The sequence below is a fragment of the Halyomorpha halys genome, unplaced genomic scaffold, assembly GCF_000696795.3.
Source record: "Halyomorpha halys isolate HHAL.00 unplaced genomic scaffold, Hhal_1.1 Scaffold596.1, whole genome shotgun sequence".
Lineage (NCBI taxonomy): Eukaryota > Metazoa > Arthropoda > Insecta > Hemiptera > Pentatomidae > Halyomorpha > Halyomorpha halys.
In genome coordinates, this window is record NW_027106269.1 from 106,165 (window position 1) to 124,314 (window position 18,150).

General features: G+C 32.9%; 1 protein-coding gene across 1 annotated transcript; it reads left to right on the forward strand.

The window, feature by feature from the left end:
- The first annotated feature begins 2,108 nt into the window (after nucleotides 1–2,108).
- On the forward strand, nucleotides 2,109–17,315 carry LOC106684644 (uncharacterized). The gene is made up of 3 exons (XM_014426852.2): nucleotides 2,109–2,165; nucleotides 13,465–13,686; nucleotides 14,857–17,315. Exons 1-3 carry the CDS (start codon nucleotides 2,124–2,126, stop codon nucleotides 15,412–15,414), a joined length of 822 nt encoding a protein of 273 aa, XP_014282338.1. The 5' UTR covers nucleotides 2,109–2,123; the 3' UTR covers nucleotides 15,415–17,315.
- The last annotated feature ends 835 nt before the right edge of the window (nucleotides 17,316–18,150 follow it).

Sequence of the window (18,150 nt, forward strand, 5' to 3'; positions counted from 1 at the left end):
TTAACATATTGTTGCACAACGTTTCAGGAGTATTTTATTGAAATTGACTTACCAGACTTCCTAAATAGAAAATCCAGAATTAACTAACACATTGTAGATAAAAAGGCCCAAAAGAAGAAAAAATATATTACAACTAATACTTTCAAGGTGTTGTATTTATGAAACCAAAGAATTCTATTAAGATGACAAAGAACAAAAGGAGTTTGAAAATGGTCAAAGGTAAATGTATAAAATAAAATTGATGAAAGGAATATGGTCCGGGTGCGGTCAAGAAAAACTCAAATAGTAGGAATATACTAATTTAGTAATTTAAATTAGTATATTCCTACTATTTGAGTTTTTCTTGACCGCACCCGGACCATATTCCTTTCATCTTCACACACGGTCAATCAATAATCTTCCAATAAAATAAAATTGTTAAAAAAAAAGGTTAATAAAACAATTTATTCTATATAGTTTTATTTTTGAACAATATGGGTTTGATATGGTCCTAAGGATTTTTTTTCCTTCATTCTGATAAATAGTTAATAATTTTAAAATGAATCCCAATAAAAAAAGAAAAAACTATAATTAAGTTGTTCATAACTAAACATACATATTTAAAGTAGATGTGACATACAACATATTTACCTATTGTATTATTTTGTACTGTTGTAAATTACATTAAATAAATAATAAAAAAAAGTAGATGTATGATTTTCAAATAGATTCAATTTCTAGTAAAACATTTGATCATAAAAATCTGTAATCATTACAGGGATTTTATTTCCATTGGCCGACCAAGGATACTCAAGGATATACACTATTATAACGGATTCTTATTCAAAATTCAATTTGCGAACGAATTTGTTATTTTAGTTTACTTCATTTTCCGGTTTTTAAAAATTTCATTTTTTTTTTTTTGTAGATTTGGCGATTTTTGTTTGATTTTTTTTTAGTCTTGTTTAAAGGTGTAAAACCATTTGGTCATCTACGCCTATGGACTATTATTAATATAAAGATACACACACACACACACTCACATTTACTCATCCAAACTTAAAAAATAAAATAAAAAATTTAATAATAAAAAAATAAGAATTATTAGATAATAATAATAATAGAATAAAAAATTAAAACTAAAGAAAGGTTACAATTTGGAAGCGAGCTCGTTGCCAACGATGCCAATGTAGCTTGGTCCAAATGAAATTTATGGACTTGCCATTCAGTTTGCCAACTTACCAACTTGCCTGACAGTTTTGAGAGGAAATATTGGATTCTTATGATAAGTGAACGTTCAGGGCACATGTTTCTCAAACTTTTTAGAGAGCTCAATGAATCTGAAATTATTACAATTTTCTTTTGAGTTATTGACAGGCAAAAATGGAGGGCTGATACCATCACGTGAAATTCGGAAGTATATACTGTACATAATTTACGTAATTTAGATTTGGTGATTTTCACCTTCAGGATGTTTCGGATCGAAAAAATCATTGATTTAAAGTCGTTTTAAAATTAGACTCTCGTATGAGTTTATGATTATCATCATTATAATCGTATATGATTATCGTAATCGAAATTAATTCGTTCCATTGAAAATTTTAGACTTGAAGGAACTCACTGATCCTTAAACGTACAAATTTTCATTTCGAAATTCTCAAAATTCGTGAGAGAAAAGATGGAGGGGGTCCATCGAGTTTTTGAATTGGAACCTATGAACCTTTGAATTTGAACCTATGTTTACTATCTGAATAGTAATTTACATTTATGATGATAACACGGACGCGATACGTATCTCCTAAAAGGAACAGTTGAGAAATTGAAAAACATTATTGTATGAATATGGCATTCTTTCTTAGAGTAGTTAAAAATATAAAAACACTTGGTCATTTTTTACAGTTCTAATGTATCATAATAGTTTTTGTCCGTATTGTTAAACAGTCGTTTTGCAAATACGAATATCATTCTGTGAACTTGGTGATTTTTTAGAAAATGATGTAAAGCTGGTGAACAATAATCTTTATATTGTAATTTATTTTATAAGAAAAAAAACGTGCATAGAAACAATTTATTCTAATTATTGAAAGTACGAAGTAGAGGGAGTGAGAATATGGGTCAGTACGATACGTCAGTCGGTGTAAACCATGCCGTGTGATAACAAGGCTGTGCTCAAGGTGCTTGAAGTTGTAAGTTCGTTTCTAGCTTATTATATTGATGTTCATTTTTTACATTTATTGATGAATTGGTGTAGTGATGTACTGTGGTGTAGATGTTTCAGTCTGATTCGGTATTTACATAATATTCTCTTGCATTACTAAAATTAAATGTTTCTCTAATGATTAAATAGGATTAATTAATTATTTTTGAAAAAATTAAAGCACCTCGCTACTTAATATTTTTTATAAATTATTCTATATTTTCGTTTCATTATTATAATACCCCACAAGCTGTAGTAAATTCTTATCCTACTGCGCACAAATATAAATTATTCGCATTATTAAATAAAATTATTATCATTCTGTTTCTAATTTGTGGGTATATATTTATTATGAATTGCCGGTAGGGTCCGTTAAATATAATGAATAACATAAAAGAAACGTGTTATTACCAACAATATTGTAAACTTATATGAATGATTTAGCTGCCAAATAGAAGAATAAGTTATAATCGTTTTTATAACATAATTAACATGATCAAATACAAACTTTAAGATTTATGCTATTGCTAATTTGATAAAAGAAACATCTCGAGCTTCGTACTATATAAAATTTCAACATTTTGCGAACTAACAAATGTAACTTATATAATACTAGTTTAACCTATCCTGAGCAAAGCTAATTGAAATTAATTTGCAACTAGAAATTTACAAAGAGAATATAATTTTTGAATAATATAATTTTTCAAAATGCTTATGCTGTAAGTCTCCCAAATTTTTTAACATTAAGTGGATGAAAAAAAATAATAATACTCCTGTTATCCCGAACGAGTATTTTACTATTTTAATCCATTTTCGTAGATGAATAAAGTTTTATATTTAAAAAAAAAATGTGTTGGCAAAATTAAAAACAGTACATTTACCTTTAGTGAAATTTTGAATCTAGGATAATCAGATATTTTTCGATTATTATTTTATAATTGCAGAGTACAAGAGATAAATAAGGTAATTGGATTCCATTATTTTTCAAAAATGGGTAACGGTTTTTATTTGATTTAATACAGGAGAAAAACGAGCTATAGCAGCGCAATCTTTAGTGAATTATTTGCTTAAATTATAAAGAATGGGTGATTTCAAGATAATTTTTTTCTCCTTGATATAAATTCAAAATGTTTCCTTCTTTCGTTTTTTCCCCTATAGTCTTCAATTGAATGGTTTGGAGTGAAAATGTAATAAAGCCCCATTATGAGGTCAATTAAAAGTTTTTACAAAACAATCTTTTGTTTCTCTATACAGTTATTTATTTTAGTAATTTGACGAACAACGTAATTCCATTATATTTACCTACAATATTATGGAATATGAACTATATAAAACATTAAATACAACGCTATAAGAGGAACGCTGACTGGTAGAGGGAGTCTGGCTTATAAGACCATGTGTGACAAGGCTTTCCCACTTCTATTGTTGCAATTTTCTTCAATGTATTTATTGACTACAGAGTTTTTTTTACAAGAGAGAATGCTGGATGGATCAGATAGAGAAGTTTCCATCTTTGAACATTGGTCGACCATTTCATTGCCATATAAGCAAGGTAACATAACTGAGAAACCACCGAAATTTCAACTACCAGCTTTGGAACCCGAGTTTGTTTGTAGTTCTTGTGCAAAAAGTTATAGTGACACGTAACACAAGTTCCGAATGGCTGCTTGTAAATCGAGAAAGAAAACATCCTTGGAAGAGATTGCTACAAGTTGGGTGGCGTCTGCTAGAATTCCGGTAAGTTCTCGTTAGTTGTTACTTTGTGGAGCACCAACTGCATGATGTCCCCGGACGAGGCGGGAGAAGTGTGTTGCTTCAGAACCGTTTGTGTAAGTCTATAAACCATTCCTCCTCTGGATAGTCTTCATGTATCGTTCCAATTTCTCTTCATGCGCGTGCAAAAAAACATATTTTTGCAGCTGATGATATGATAAGTCGGCCAAAAGTTAAAAGTCACTTGTTTATACTAAAAAAAAAAAGGGTGGGATTTTTCGCGTTCAGGAGTCACCTTCATTGATGAGGGGGCTGTGAAGAACATTTCAATTTCTTTTTTCTTTATGATTGAGAGAAAACTACAGTTCCATATTTTAACGTGTAAGTCAAATCTACAGAATAGCATGCTGAAGAAACGTAAAAGTTAATTATAATATTTTGCACAATTTATAGTTTTGGTGATAAAGATAGTCAAAACTGTTAGCTAAAATTGACCGTTAAACATGCCACAGTGAACTTCAAACAGTTTTCGTTATCTGTTATTTTTAATTTTTCGAAATTATATTTATATTGAAAGAAGATAGTTGACCGTAGGAGGATAAAGGTATCAAAATAGTAAAAGAAAACTATTTATTGTAAACCAACATTTCACCCCACTTTGCAGGGCCTAATTGTGGGCTTTTTTTCATTTAGCCCTAACGAAGTCCTCCTGCAATTGAAATTATATTTACTTATTAGAGAAAGTTTAATTAATTTATATTTAAAAATATGTAAATTCCTGAGAAAATAATAATTGTAAAGCCCAAACAGTAGGATGTTAGCTAAAGTTGTCGAGGTTAGTCCCACGAACAGGAATATCATGTGTCGAAACAGTTATATTCTTACAATAGAAAAAAATGTCTAATATAAATATGAGGGGATGGTTGTGGGTGCGGTCATAGAATAACACAAATAAATTAAACAACTTAAAGTGTTTATATATATTAAGACAATAATCAGTTTTACAGAAATTCTAAAAAATATTTCAGACCTCCTGGTATTGGAAGGTGCAAATTTTCCAAACTCGTGACGAGCCGCGTGTTACTGACCCTCCTGTTATGCCTTCACTGTATGAAGCTTTGAATTTCGTTTGTAAGGCAGCATCATACACAACATGGCTTGGCTTAGGATTGGTAGAGTTTTCACTACGACCCTATATCAGAAGTAGAAGGGAACTAGAAACATATTTTTACTTATTTTGGGGTACCTAAAAATCATCTTCAATGGCCGTTTATGAATTAGAGATTGGGTGTACCTTAAGTAATGCATTCTCTGTGTGGAGTAAGAATTACTAGCACCAACAGCAGAACAGAAGAGTAACGATAACTTTGCTAAGTTCTACCAATCTCCTAAGGAAATTTCTCATGAGGCGGTACAAACCTTACCAAGAGGAATATCTATCGGCAAAAAAAACAACGATGAAGAGTCAAAACCTGGCGGATCTACCAGAGAATCTTCTAGTGATGACCGAGGAAGGTTCCAGCAGGTGGTAAAGGATTCTCCGAGAGGGTAACAAAGATGAGGAAGTCTAGAGCATCGATCACAAATGGTGCTATCTTCTACTTACCATTAAACAAGCATATGGGGTTCCCGAAAAAAGTTCGTTGAGTTTGGTGGATTACTATAGACAATAAAGCTCATTGTAGTTTCCTGCAACGCGTAACAGACAATATAATCTAAACCATTAAAAAAATACACAAAAGGAAAAAAAAATCTGTGTCTGTTTGTAATTAATGGATAGTGGATACTCAGAAGTATTCGTCCTCTGATTATATTCCTCTTCGTTATTTCTTAGTTTGTTCTTTCAAACCTGATTTAGTTTTATCTATTTATATTTCTCTTCTGTAATAATATTTTTGTATTATACATACTTTTTATTTTACCTTTTAAATAGCGTCATTCTATCTATGGTACTTCGATATATTTAGAGGCTATCTAGTAAGGTCGTTCGTAGCGATCGATCTTTAGCTGAAGAACCATGTTCACAAGTTAGCAATGGGACTTGTAGCTCTTTTATTCTCACGTCCTTGGTCCTGACTCACCAGGGCTACCACAGTTACGAAACACCAAGTAATATCCTCTTCGTATTATCCTCATACTTTTGTCTCGTTGTGAATGTTAAGGATGTTGTCCCTAGAATTATGAGCAATAAAATTCATGTTCTATTTGGGTTAAGCAAGAAAGAGTTCTTGCCTGTACATTGTCATATAGCATTTCCCACAGATGAAGGGCACTAGCATTTTTTTCTATATTCGAAAATAACATTAAAAGGCAACTGAGCTTTAAGATAGAGGTAGGAGAAAGCAACAGTATTACATGCGTGTTTTTTTATATATATAAAAAGTATAACTAATACATATGAGAATCGGACAACCTTAAAAAAACTCATTGTCATACATTCATGTTTGAAAATAAACATGTTTCATCTTTAACCGTTGCTTTGTCTAATGTATTCTGTTGAGTTGAACATAATACATATATGTTAACTCTTAATTTGACAACCACCTGTTCTGGTTATACCGGTGGATGGACTTCAACAAACCAGCTATTGGAACCCAAGGAACAACCGGAGGAGGTGGTTTACGACCACATGGTTTGCTCGAATAATTACGTTATAGTACTTATTCGACGAATAATTTAATATTCTTTAATTTGTTTTATTATAACTGTTTCACTAGGACGCATCATTTAGAAGTTATAGGTGAAAAATCGAAAGAAGCACCAATTGAAATGAAAACTTCTACTTCGTTCCTTGATCAAACCAATCAGCTGCATACCAACCATTTTAGAAACAGTAGCAACGCGTTTCTGTACCAAGTTTGGACTCATATAACTATAATATGCTTCAGTTTTGGTCAAAAATAAAAACAAAAAATTGATTTTTCTTTCAGGATACGTTACTTAATCGAATTAATACATTATGGCTTTCATTCGTCGCAGAATTTAATACTCATAATTTCAAATTTATTAACTAATTAGTAAGAGTTTAAGAAACCGCAAAAAATACGTTTCCATATTGAGTTTTTTTTACATAACCCCTATTTCTGAATTTCATTAATGGCTTTTAGCATGAATATATATTCTGGTTCTGCACTGTTTCCTTCTTCTGTAGTGGCCTACATTTTAAGGAGTTTTTGACTTATATTTTTGTTGTAGTGGGCGTTCTTTAAATTTTATGATGTGTTGGGGCACACATTGGTTTTGAAATTTAAACTAAACCTAAAAAAATTATTCCCTAAATACGTGTGCTGGCACGACGTTTCTGAGTTTTTATCTGGTTTGTTGCTAACGTACCGGAGGGGGCGCTGGTGTAAGGGTCCTGAACAGTGGATTTCTTGGGTGCTGTGCGGAATGAAAACTTTATGTGCCTGCGTTGGATGAACTAAGGCACAGTAGGTAGTTCGAAGAGCTCGTGCTGGTCTGTCTTCATCTTCTTCAGCGATGTTGGCCGCACAATCTTCCGCAAGATTGTATCCTGGAAGCGTTGTAGATGGCGCTGTGTCCCTTCTCTGAGATGGGTGAAGAGTGGAGCACCATATAGAAGTGCTGGTCTCAAAATACTTTCATAAATTTGGAGTTTGAGCCTTAGTGAGAGTACTGGTAATGATAAAAGGTGGTGTTACCGGTATGATCTGAGACGGACTCGTTTGGTCTCCATGTAGCAATGACCTGACAGTGTCATATGGCGATCCAATTTAATGACCAGATAAACTATAGAGTTTGAAGGCCTTAGTACGGAGTTTGCCACTAGGAGCGTGCGAGGTAGTCTGCGAAATGTGGCAATGGTGTAGTTATGCCCCACGACGTCCGCAATGTATATGGAGAAGAGGAGAGGATACAGGACCGCCCCTTGTGGAACACCGCACGTTACTGAGATTGTTCTGGAGTGATTTTCACGAACCCGTACAGCTAGGCTACGGTTGTTTAGCAACGATACTATAATGCTATAGAGTTGTTCTGGGCAGTCGAGGTCCGCGATCTTACGGCATAAAATGCCGTGAGACACGGAATCGAAGGCCTTCGTACAGTCTATAGAGGTCATAGCTGTTGCATGGTTTCTATTGAAGTCTCTGCACACCTCGGTTTGTAGTTTCATTAGGTGATGTTCCGAGCTGAGATGAGCTAGGAAGCCAGTTTGCTCACAAGGGACGACTGAGTGTTCCTCACAAAAATCTCTAAAATAATTTAGAATAATTTTCTCAAAGACCTTTGCTAGGTGTGATAGAAGGCTAATGGGCCTATAGTGGTCTTCCTTGTAACCTGACTTTGCTTGTTTTAATAGCGAGAACAGAATGGCGTGCTTCCAGATTTCAGGAAAGTATCTCATTCGCAAGCACGAGTTGTACAGGTTCGTGAGATGGAGAGTTGCATCAGCAAGACCGTTTAGACTTCCTCGTGGCCGGGTGCGCGGATTCCTTTTGACTTCCTCCAAATAGCTTTTAGCTGCCGGTGCTGACAAACATCTAGTTCTCATCCCTGAACATGTGTGGTATTTCTGCATTGAGGGTTCGAACTGCGATTTCCCGTTGGTAATGGTCTGCTATTAGCTCCGCCTGTTGTGAGGGGGTGAGAAGCCGGTCTCCGTCGTGCAATCTGATGGTGTTGGATTTCTTCATTGCACTTTTGGTGAGCTTCCTGAACTTCTTAACGTCACCATGAGTAGTTAGTAGTTAGCAACTGCTTGTGCCAAATAGCTGTTTTCCACTGTCTCAGAAGATTTTCTATTTGGGTAGTCATAGCGTTGACTGCTCATTTGATATTTAGATCCCTGGAGCGATACCATCTGTTCTTGAGGGTGCGCCGGCTCTCAATGAGAGCTATGATATGAGGTGGAGGTGGTCGGAGGTAGGGGCAAGTTGTGTATGATATAATATAATTTTTATAGTTATTTGCAGATACATGTTCTATGAGAATGATTTTATGCATCAGGCTTCTGTATTAAAACTTTTAAAATAAGATGAAAGGAAAACTTTTAATAATACAACATATTCTTGCCCAGGTTACAATGCCTATTATTTATCTTTGATTACGCCTAAAGCTTTCTAATTCGCTTTCGATACCCTTAACTCCAGCTACCAAACAAAAGCATTAGAGATACACATACACAAGGACTACAGTGAAAGATAATTGTTCAATCGGTAATCTCACAGGCAAAATTAGCATGTTATTTTACAGTTTTTATTGAATTGACTGTTATGCGATTGTTTTCAATTTTTCCTTCTCTCTCTCCAACAAAATAAATTCCAACTTACATATTCCAGGTAGTTATTGATGTTAAAACTTTTACCGTGTACAATAAAACCTTGCGTATAAAGGACGACACATTTTATTATTTATAAAATATTTACTATAACCCATATGGACTTTGTACGCACGCTAAATTTATAGATCAGCTGAAAATAGACGCTTTCAGAAAATTAGAAATTTTTAATCCAAAATTTAAGGCTTTTAATCAACTTATGAACCTGTATAGTGTTTCACAAGAACACTTTATGTACGATGTTTAAAGGTCTCTTCTAGAGACAACGTTTTTCCCATAGAATCCAAATTTCTCAACGGTAACTAGAGTGTTTACAGCTTTTATCACATTTTTTACAACCAGCGGAACGGCCCCTCCCCGTTCCAATAATCCACTAGCGTCAGACAACCAAGTAACAACCTTCAATGGACCCCTCACCTAACCTTATAATGCCAAAAGGCAATCCAAGGTATCATCACCCAGATATACATATAGCATACCTCCTATATGTATGTACCAGATATTCAATAACATCATTATAGGAGGGTATGAAAAAAAAAAAAATCACATTTTTTGGAACTTTTGATGTATTTTCTGAATGATAGAAACCAAACTTGAAAAAAAAAGAAAATATTTTTTTTATTAGGCAATCTTAGCAACAGCAGAGAAGTAAACAAGTAAAAATGAATAATTTCTTGAAATACTTTTAGAATTTTCGAGGTGCAAACTTGAACATGAAATGTTGGTTAATTTCATCAGATTTCTGAAAGTTATCCAACTTTTCGAAGCTAGAGTAGCGACACCGCTATCTCCTAATCTGTACTGAAACTAATAGAACCACCAAAACCGGTACGGACGAACTTGAACTACTGCAGTCATCGCACAAACATCGAATATTAATATATGTATTGCTCCTTGCAAACAACATAAGTTTACATGTATATAGCCGTTTATTATATTGTTAGATCGGTAAATATATTATTTGAATCCACAAAGATTACAATAGAATCTTCTGATCCACTAAAATCTTCTCACCCTAGTCACTGACCAAAGTCACTTCTGACCCTTCCCCTCTCCTCAAGGTTCCTCTCTATCTCCTACTCTGTTTGCTATTTACATTAATGACCTTCCCCTCCAGATCCATCACTCCCAATATCACATCTATGCTGATGATTTCCAAATATACCTGTCCTTCACGTCTTCCAACCTATTATCAGCCACAGAAAAACTTCAAGAAGATTTGGATGGGATTTGTGAAAGGGCGAGAGCTAACATATTGAAGCTAAATGCGGAGAAAAACAAAGCCAATCTTAATAGGGTCCAATCACCTCCTTAAAACTGTTTCTAATATTCCAACTCTGTTCCTACATGATAGTCCCATCAAATTTTACCCCACCATCAAAAATCTGGAAATAATTTTTGATCAAACGCTTTCCTGGAAAAACCATGTATTGAATATTTCCTGCCGTACCTTTTCCACTTTAAAACGTCTAAATTACCTCCGCCACCTATTTCCATTTGAAACTCGAAGGCTCCTAGTCACTTCTCTAATATTTCCCCACTTTGACTATTGCTGTACGGTATATGGGGGCATCTCTGGGGATCTCGAGACGAAATTAAAACGTTTGATAAATTCCTTTGCGATTCATCTTCGGGATCCCAAAGGGAGCCTCTGTTACCCGTTTTTATGCAGAGTTAAAGTGGCTTTATCCTTCCTACCGTCGTACGTATTTTCTGGCATCTTTCATCTTCCAAGTCATCCAATCCTGCCGCGCTTCATACATCTCCGAGTTCCTTCAATTCAAATCCTCTATTCGTTCCCGCAATACCCGTTCACGGTCTTCAGACTTATACACAAGGTCCCACCGAACCGCTGCTTTCGATAGATCGTTCATTATCCGTACCTCATCCTTATGGAACTCCATCCCTTCCAACATCTGTCGCTCCAATACCCTCCCTACCTTTAAATCCCGCCTGTTCAATAATTTCTTATCCTTCCCGACCCCATAAAATTGTAAATCAATATAATTGTAAATATGTGTGTATTATATTATTCGATTTCTCTGCATTATTCTTAAGGGACTCGTCCCAGAATAAATAAAGTATTATTATTATTAAAATCTAACATCTTACACATAGCATCTATTGATGGTGTTTAAGCACCACAGAGAAATAAATTAGCGCAATTTGATAGACTAAATACTACTTTCATGCAAGGACAAGGGTAGTTCCCCTAGGACTGGCCTACTCCTTCACAACCTCTAGGCTCATTTCCTCCTGAACGAGTTTCATAATTATCCATTCATCTCCTAATGAGCTACTTAATCTGTATGAACGTGCATTGACCAGGCCTTCTGGCACAGATTACCTCACATCTTCAATTGGACTCAGAATCGTCTAATCAACACAACCACCTTAACAATAGATTAAATTCGAAGAGAGTGAGGTTGAGAAGCCAGAAAAACATGAGATACCTACAACAATACTAGTGCCCAGTATTATTTGAGCTAACTCCAAATTGAGTTAATATTTTTATGTGAATTGAGATAGTATCAGAGAAGTCCCTTTTATGGGTCCCTTTTTTTCTCAAGTTTTCAAAACAATAATGAGGGGAAATAAAACCTCGCTGACTAAGCTCTACTGCTTGTCTTTTTTTTAATAGTTTACATTACATTAGAAAGGGAACAATATACATGATAAAATCTGCAAGACAGAAAATGATACATATGATACAAATGGTAAAAGAAGCACAGTGATATGAATGAGTAAAGTAATAAGCTCAAATAAATATAGAAAGTCAGGAAAAGTCAATAAGTAAAGAAAAAAAAGAGAAGAGATCTGTAGGAGTAAGAAGAATGAAGAACAATTGAAATGAATAGAGAAACTTCTAACTCGGAGGGAAAACTCAGATCTGGAAGTAGAAACTGCTGGCGTACAATTCATAATCAATTCAATACTTTAAACCATCAGCAATAGTTGACGTGATATATCGTTTTTTTTTCTTGCCCCTTATATCATGTATGTCAAGCTCTTTAGCACATTTTACTATGTCAGTTGCAATTTTTTCATTATTTATATATTCTCTATAATTATTTACTTATTTTATTATGTTAATTTAAATTTTTGATTATTTATATTTTCTCCCACACCCTTCATTATATTAATACCTTTATTTATATGAGCACTGTCTGATTTGTAAAAACGTTTTTCCTAATTTTTTTTACATAATCCTTATCTCTACAATATTTTCTGGAAGATTATTGATTGACCGTGTGTATAGATGAATGGAATATGGTCCGGGTGCGGTAAAAAAAACAACTCAAATAGTAGAATTATACTATTTTATTGAGCCAACGTTTCGCCCCACGTTGCAGGGCTTCGTCAGGGCTAAAAAATATACAAACGCTATAGTTACAAAAAGGAAAAAAAAAGAAAAAACATAAGTGTAAAATAACAGGGGTATAAAATGTAAAAACGTAAGATATAGTAAGAAAAATTAAAGGTTATAAATAGTAAATGAAAAGGGTAATAGTAACAAATAGATAAGAGAAGAAATATTAAAGAAAGTACATTTGTACGAAACGTTGGCTGAATAAAATAGTATAATTCTACTATTAGAGTTTTTTTTTACCGCACCCGGACCATATTCCATTAATATATTTATTTTCTGTTGGTATCATCTACTATCTATTTAATTTATTGTTATATATGTTTTCCTTTTTATCTTTCTTACGTTTTATCTCATATTTTTGTTTGTATCCCTGATGAAGGCTTGCAATTTAAATTACAAATTAAATACGTTTTCCTTATTTGTGTACTATTACTGACCCCATCCCGGACAATCTTCTCTTTATTTTAAATCTATGGTCAACATTAAATACCTCATTATAATTATACTCTTTATCCAGTTCAACATCAACACTCCATTTCCATGTTCCTTATTACCCAATTATATTTCCAAAGCTGAAGATTTAATTCAAATTGAGCCCTCCGTCCAGCCTTATAAAGTAGGTACCCTTAATTGGGTAAAAATCTGGCAGTCTGACCAATCACCTTCTTGCATGACCGTTGGTCTAGTTAAAATACTTCCTTACAAAGTACTGCCTGACCCTTCATCGGTTCAGCGGTAAGATTTAATTTAATTTTAATTAGCATCAATTAGACGTTACATAAACTTTGAGTTAAGGCTGATATGAGTAGGAAAATCACGAATATAGTTTTCGTTCTATAAGTCTGTTGTTGGGAGTGTAAAATAAAGACCATTTCTGTAATTATATATAGTTTTATATGTTTATAGATTTTCTGTGGAAGTGGATATGTATACATGATCCTTACTCTTTGGGAATCACAAAGGGTCACTCGCTATCTTGAGAAACAATCTAGGGAATGGAAATGGGCAAGATTCACAGATCCACGATCCTTTGCTGCTCTTTTCATAGAACTGGCATTTGGATCCTTCTTTATTATCACATCTTGTTTCTTGGTTGGTCATTTAGCAGGAGATAAACGAGGAACAGGAGTAAGTTATTTAGTTTATTTATTATGGTGAATTATTTTTTAATTATCAGGGATAGATGAATTATATTTTATTAAAGGGAGGAATTTTAATCTTTAAATTTGTTAACAAATAGTTTAGTTGTTATAATAAGAAATATTTATTAAATATTACATTTACTTTTAACCATTAATTTTAACCACAGTAATGTAATTCTTTTAATTATATTAACTGGTTGAAAGATTCATACTACCCCTTCAATCCTAATAGGATTAATTTTTCTTTGGAACAAATATTTTTCACAATACAATATTATATACAATATTTCACAATTGAAAACCTTAGGGTGCTATTTGCATTGCATTTGCATGCTATTGCTGTGAAGAACAGTAGAGGCAATAGTGGTTTTATAATTTAAACTTTCGGGTTTCTGTTTAATGGGCATAAACGATAAAATAATTTTTTAATTGATAAATAACAATTCAATTAGTTATTGAATTTTAAATTTGTCTATATATTCAAATATATTGTCGGTTATCTAAATAGATTGACCATTTCTACTATTTCTATCCATAATTTTGTTTTACCTTGTTTTTTCCCTCATTTTTAAACCTAATTCTTAAGAGTTTTTCATTAACGTTGTTATAATTAATTTAATAGTTCCTGCATCTTCATGTAATAGTTGGAAATCATCAGTATATCCAACCATCATTATTTTGAATTCCAGATATTTTTCATTGAAATTGACTCAATATATACAATATATATAGCATTAATTACAATTAATTTCATCAGTAAATGTGTGGTCCGACTTATTTGATATGTAAGTGACTTTTTAAGGAAATTACTCGTTGGTAACACACATAGTAAAATTGAAAATTATTGGTAGTCAGGTTATAAAAAAGTGGGTTTGAATGAGTATGAAGTTTATAATGGAGAGATTGGTATCTATTTAGCAACAAATTTGCAACATACTGTATATTAAGCAATTTCTATCCCTCTCAATAAAAATGTACATAAGATACAAGCTTAAGTAATGCAATATATGAAAGAGAAAATTTAACAGAAAAAGAACCTATCAAGATATTTAACACTTTAGTATTCCTATGATTCTATATTCATTTTATTAAATCACATTTTTAAAATATTTTATTTCAAAATATTATTTGAAAAATATTTTTGTTTTGTTTTCAGGAACGACTTATGATGATCATAGGATTCATAATGATGGTAGGAGTTGGAGGCATTCTCATACTTTCTGTAGACGAAGTACCGGACAGACTCTATGATAATGCAATTATTCTTGGTGTTATAGCTTTTGTTGCAGGAGTCTTATTTATAACAGATGCTGGAACCAAATGTCTTGGAAAAAAACCAAAGCCGAAACCAGTAATACAACCAAAACGTGAAATTGAAATTGTTCCAAAGGAGCCTGAACCTAAAGAGGTAGTAAGGGTCGAGGAACGAACAGAAGAGCCAAGGACTAGTAATGGAATAAAAAGTGTTGAAATACGTATTAAGGACCCTACAAAGAATTGGCCTGTTTATGGACAGAGGTCTAAAACAATGCCAGAGATAGAGTTGGCCGAGGCTGAGCGAGTAGATAGAATGTTGCAGCCAGAACAGGAACCAGTTCTCTTGCAGAGCAGGAAGGGTACTGCAGCGCTCCAGCCATCTCCCATCAAGCACACCTCGTCATTTTACATTGGTGGTCCATTCTCATGGCGGAGGCTTAATGAACAAGATAAGTGACAATTTGAACAGAAAATGTTTTGACAATCTTTGACAATGAATGATTTGGGGGCTTGTAAAAAGAAAATGTTTATTTTTGAGAAATATCTTGGTATAAAAAAATAATGATACTTTTTTTTTTATTAAACAGTATCTATGATCCTGTTCAATGTGTCTCTGAAAATATTTCAATGGCATGAATTTAACCTAAAAATAAAAAACAAGAGCTTTTTGAAATATCCTTTACTATTTTTTTATTTTATAGTAATGTTCCTTTGTGTTCAAACATATTACAGCAAAAAACAGTGCAGATTTGATTTCTCCTATGACAATTAAAATTTATTTCATGGTGGACCCAGGAAATAATTTACTCTTTCTACTACAGTATGAATAAGATTATGAGCTTTACAAAACCAATAGTTTGGAATACAAAATGACATTAAGGCATCAAACCCAAAACATTTAATCATATTTTAGTTTTTTTATTTTAGTTTGATTATTTTCTTGAGAATATGATAAAACGTTTGAAAGGAATTGTTCTAACAAAACATTTAAATTAAAAATATCACTAATCTCCAATGAGCTTTTGAAGTGATAATAATTATGTTCATGGATGGTTGTGATTTTTTGTGATGTTTTATAGCCTAATTTTTGTAGTTTCCCAAAGCAATTATGGTAAGTATGGGAGACTGTAGTACCCGAGGATCACAATGTACTCATACACTTTTTGAGATAATGTGACCGTAACTCAATCGTGAAAGATCGGTCGGTCTCGGCTTTTCTCATTCAAATGGGATGCTTATATTTTTACTTTTTTTCTCGTTTAGTTATTCATAAATTCTATATTTCGTATTTGTCTATTATTTATTATTGCTAAAAATGAGAATTGTTTATTTTTTTGGAATAAACAAAATTAAAGATACTTTAGAGGACGATTTTTTCAATATCCTTTAAACTATTTAAATAAGTATAAAATGTATCTAATACCTAATTTTACATAGATTTGCCGAGTTTAATTCAATCGTTAGAGCAGTTTTTGAGAAAATGTGAAAAATCATTTCTATGTGGCGGTCGGTCTTTTTTATCTTGAAAGTTGCTGTCACCCATCTTAAATATGTAATTTCAGTTTCATATGACATTTTATTTTTGAGCTAGGCATACCACACACAGACAAAGAACATTTTGCAGACTATTTGGATTCAGGGTATCTCAAAGCATGTTTTTCCTTCAAAAATTGGAATTAAGAATTTTCCACAATCACAATACTTTCCCTTCCTGTTTATTCCATATATAGGTAAGTGAAAGTAAAAAGATGGTCTAGAATTAACTCCTTGGAGTCAAAGTTTGGAATGGCTTCATTAGAGCTTTCGTTAAGGATGAAATACCTCATACCCCAAAAATTGGACAAAATATTGGCTCTTAATAAATAGTTTTGTAGCATTAGATTTCCTTTTAGACCGCACCCAGACCATCATCCGTTGATTAAGTCAGTCAATGATCCATACAAAAAAAATATGTATAAATAACAAGCAACAAAACAAAAACTTGCTTCATCTAGTGCTAAAAAAAATTATTTTTTACTAAGTCCAAAACTAAACCTCATCGACAACCATTATCCCAGAAACCTGCACTGTTCATTCTTAATAGCCCAGATCATTCACATAAATAATAGTACCGGCTAAAACTCTGAGGCAGATGTAAAGTACACAGTGACAAATGTACAACAGTCTCTCTATAATTAATATAGCATTTCATATGTAAAAATATGTGTATACAATCAAAACACAGTGTTTCGAAAAAATTTAGCCATTCAAAGAAAATTATTTTGAGAATATATCCATTTTCTGAATGTATAAAATTATTTACTTCTTTGTAATATACTATTTTACCTGTAAATTAAATATATATTTTTTATTGAGGAATTTGAAATTATTATACATCCTACAACTCACCTCTATAATTGCTAGCGTAATACATGATTATAAGAAAATTATTGTTCTCCAGGGCCCTGTTTCATAATAAAGTACAAACTAATACTATTAGTCTTGTAGATTTATCTTAGTTCAATCACACAGACTTGTACAATAGTAACTTGTACTTTAGTATTTTTTAATTCCTGTAATAACACTAATAGTCATCCCTAACATGAAAAAAATGAGTATTAGTATTATTACCACACTAGCTTCTACACTTGTACTATCAACTAATAATACTATTAGCATTTCTTATGAAACAGGGCCCAGATGGGCAAAAAGAATTAGATGAATAAAAAAAATATAAAAGTTTAAAGTATTAAGAGGAATAAAAATAATTACATTTACAATGGAGCAGAGCAAAGAAAAAAGAGGCCAAACATCATTCAAATCAATGCCAAAGATGTTTTAAGTCACGATAATCATCATAATAGATCGTAATGATTTAGGGAATCGCTGTTAATACCCGGAGTATTGCAAGTATATAGAGGGGACCTGAAATGAAATAATTAAATAAAATATCAATTTCTCTGTAAAACCGGGACTTGGGGGGATTATTTCCCCCATTTATTGCTTGTGAAAATGCCTGCATCAGATGTGGCTACCGGTACCTATGCCATACTCTAATCGGCTACCTCTTTCCTCTTATTTATTTATCGCTCACTAAGTGCGATCCTTTGAGCTTCTTCAAGTCGTCGTTAGACGATATTCTCTCCCGGGTACTAGTCAATATGTAGTTATGGGAGGGTCATCCGATTTTCACTAAAAGGAAGAAAAACTTTGG

What these genes read in the sequence shown, in the direction of transcription:
- LOC106684644 (XM_014426852.2), top strand. Translation starts at nt 2,124, where the DNA reads ATGCCGTGTGATAACAAGGCTGTGCTCAAGGTGCTTGAAGTT. An exon ending in TGCTCAAGGTGCTTGAAGTT is followed by an intron (nt 2,166 to 13,464) that starts GTAAGTTCGTTT and finishes ATATGTTTATAG; the next exon opens with ATTTTCTGTGGAAGTGGATA. An exon ending in GAGATAAACGAGGAACAGGA is followed by an intron (nt 13,687 to 14,856) that starts GTAAGTTATTTA and finishes TTTTGTTTTCAG; the next exon opens with GAACGACTTATGATGATCAT.